Source organism: Salvelinus sp. IW2-2015, unplaced genomic scaffold, assembly GCF_002910315.2.
Source record: "Salvelinus sp. IW2-2015 unplaced genomic scaffold, ASM291031v2 Un_scaffold13342, whole genome shotgun sequence".
Taxonomy (NCBI): Eukaryota; Metazoa; Chordata; class Actinopteri; order Salmoniformes; family Salmonidae; genus Salvelinus; species Salvelinus sp. IW2-2015.
Genome location: NW_019954598.1, coordinates 1 through 1,687, shown reverse-complemented (window position 1 = coordinate 1,687; position 1,687 = coordinate 1). Strand labels below are relative to the sequence as shown.

Genomic DNA, 1,687 nt, shown 5'->3' with positions numbered 1-1,687 from the left:
CGGTTAACCCCGGCAGTCTGTCCCTCTGCCGGTTAACCCCGGCAGTCTGTCCCTCTGCCGGTTAACCCCGGCAGTCTGTCCCTCTGCCGGTTAACCCCGGCAGTCTGTTTTTCTACCCTGCAGCTATACCTGACAGCCAACACTCTCTCCATTCCCCTGCGAGGTGGTGAACAACATACCTTCTTGCAGGAGCCTGAGGTGGGCGGCGTGTCGGGCAGCTCGCGGGAACGCCGGCGTCCGGTGGGCACCCCAGGGGTGGTGGGGCTGCGGTTGGCCAGGAAGGGCGAGGAAAAGCGGACGTAGTGTTTAGGCGTGCTGTAGACGTGCGGGCTGGGGCCCATGCCGGGCAGGGCATTGAGCTGGGTGGCCAGCACCTCAGGGTCGCTGCTGATTCTCAGGGGCCTCTCCGGGACCGGCTCTGGGGTCCGCAATGATCGTTCCTGCTTGTCGACGCACCACTCACTCACTAAGTGCTGTAGAGAGACAAAGAGAGAGAGAGCTTTAGTCAGAAGCACACTGCATTTAATTATAGTATTGAGTGACATTTCACTAGAAGGAATAGAACATTCCTATTAGTCTAAATAGAATAGTGACTAGTCGTGTTTAGGGGTGAGCACTGAGCCATGGCTAGGGTACCTTTTTAGTTTTAGGGTACTTCTGCCCGGAGCGGTTTCTGTCAGGGGCCGGGGAGCCACTGTAAGGGGGGCTGGTGTCAGGGGCATGGGAGGAGAGGGCCTCTGGTTCGGGGTCCCTGGAGGCCTCTACGTCTGGGCTATCATTGGCCAGGGGGTCCAGGAGTTCCCCGGGCGAACCGGGAGGTATGTCAGAGCAGGTGCTGATGGTGCGCGCTCGCCGCCTCTGCTGCCCGATGTGGGTGCGGCTCCGCGAGAAGCTCTTCCTCTGCTTGCTGCCTCGCAGCTTGGCCGGCGTGGGCTTGTTGAGACTCGGCTCCTCCTTCACCTCTAGCAGAGGCTGGGAGAGACAGGGTTAGGATAGAGTACAGTAGCATAGTTTTGGATGGGTTTATAGTCACCTTCAGCTAACCCTTCAGATTATTGACAACATCCTCTTTTATACTAACGACCTGGTGGAACCAATGTGTCAGAGAGAGTGCAGGCATAAAGAACATGTTGAGTCAACTATCACTTACCGTCATGATATTAGGAGACTGCATGTCGGCCTCGGGGGTGGCAGGGGGCTCCTCCTTGATGCCCCCTTCTGACTTGGTGCCAATCTTCTCCAGGGCCTGCTCCCGCCTCTTCTCCCTCTTCTCCATGCGGGCAAAGGCCTGCAGGATGGCTTCCATCTTCCTCTCTTCACGGGTCTGTAGAGGAGAGGACAGAGCAGTAAGCGTTAGTCCACGTGGCCTAGTCTCCTGCCCCACTGGGCCTAGAGGGGGAGGTTATTGCAACACAGGACAGGCAAGAGGCAGTCTGAATAGCTAGCTGGCAGAGAAAAAAACTGCGGCGGCGCAGAACCACAGAAAAAGGACCACCATTTCCCCTTTCAGTGGAGGAAAAAAAACAATGGAGATAGAACAAGTAAAAACCCTGTTGATGTGAGAGACCAAACTAACTGGAACTGGGAGGTGCGAACGTAACATTAGCCCTTACCAAACCATTCAGGGTGTGTGGTTTATAACACCACGGCTGCCTCCACCAGACTAGTTTTACCACCCCCAGTAGCA

General features: G+C 56.3%; 1 protein-coding gene across 1 annotated transcript; it reads right to left on the bottom strand.

Annotated features, from left to right (window-relative positions):
* Positions 1 to 179: 179 nt before the first annotated feature.
* On the bottom strand, positions 180 to 1,680 carry LOC112080228 (inactive histone-lysine N-methyltransferase 2E-like; the record flags this gene model as incomplete). Its single annotated transcript, XM_024145975.2, has 3 exons — positions 1,151 to 1,680; positions 637 to 972; positions 180 to 473 (listed from the first exon to the last, which is right to left on the bottom strand). Coding segments are annotated over exons 1-3 (786 nt in total), but the record flags the coding sequence as incomplete, so codon positions are not given.
* Between the last annotated feature and the right edge of the window lie 7 nt (positions 1,681 to 1,687).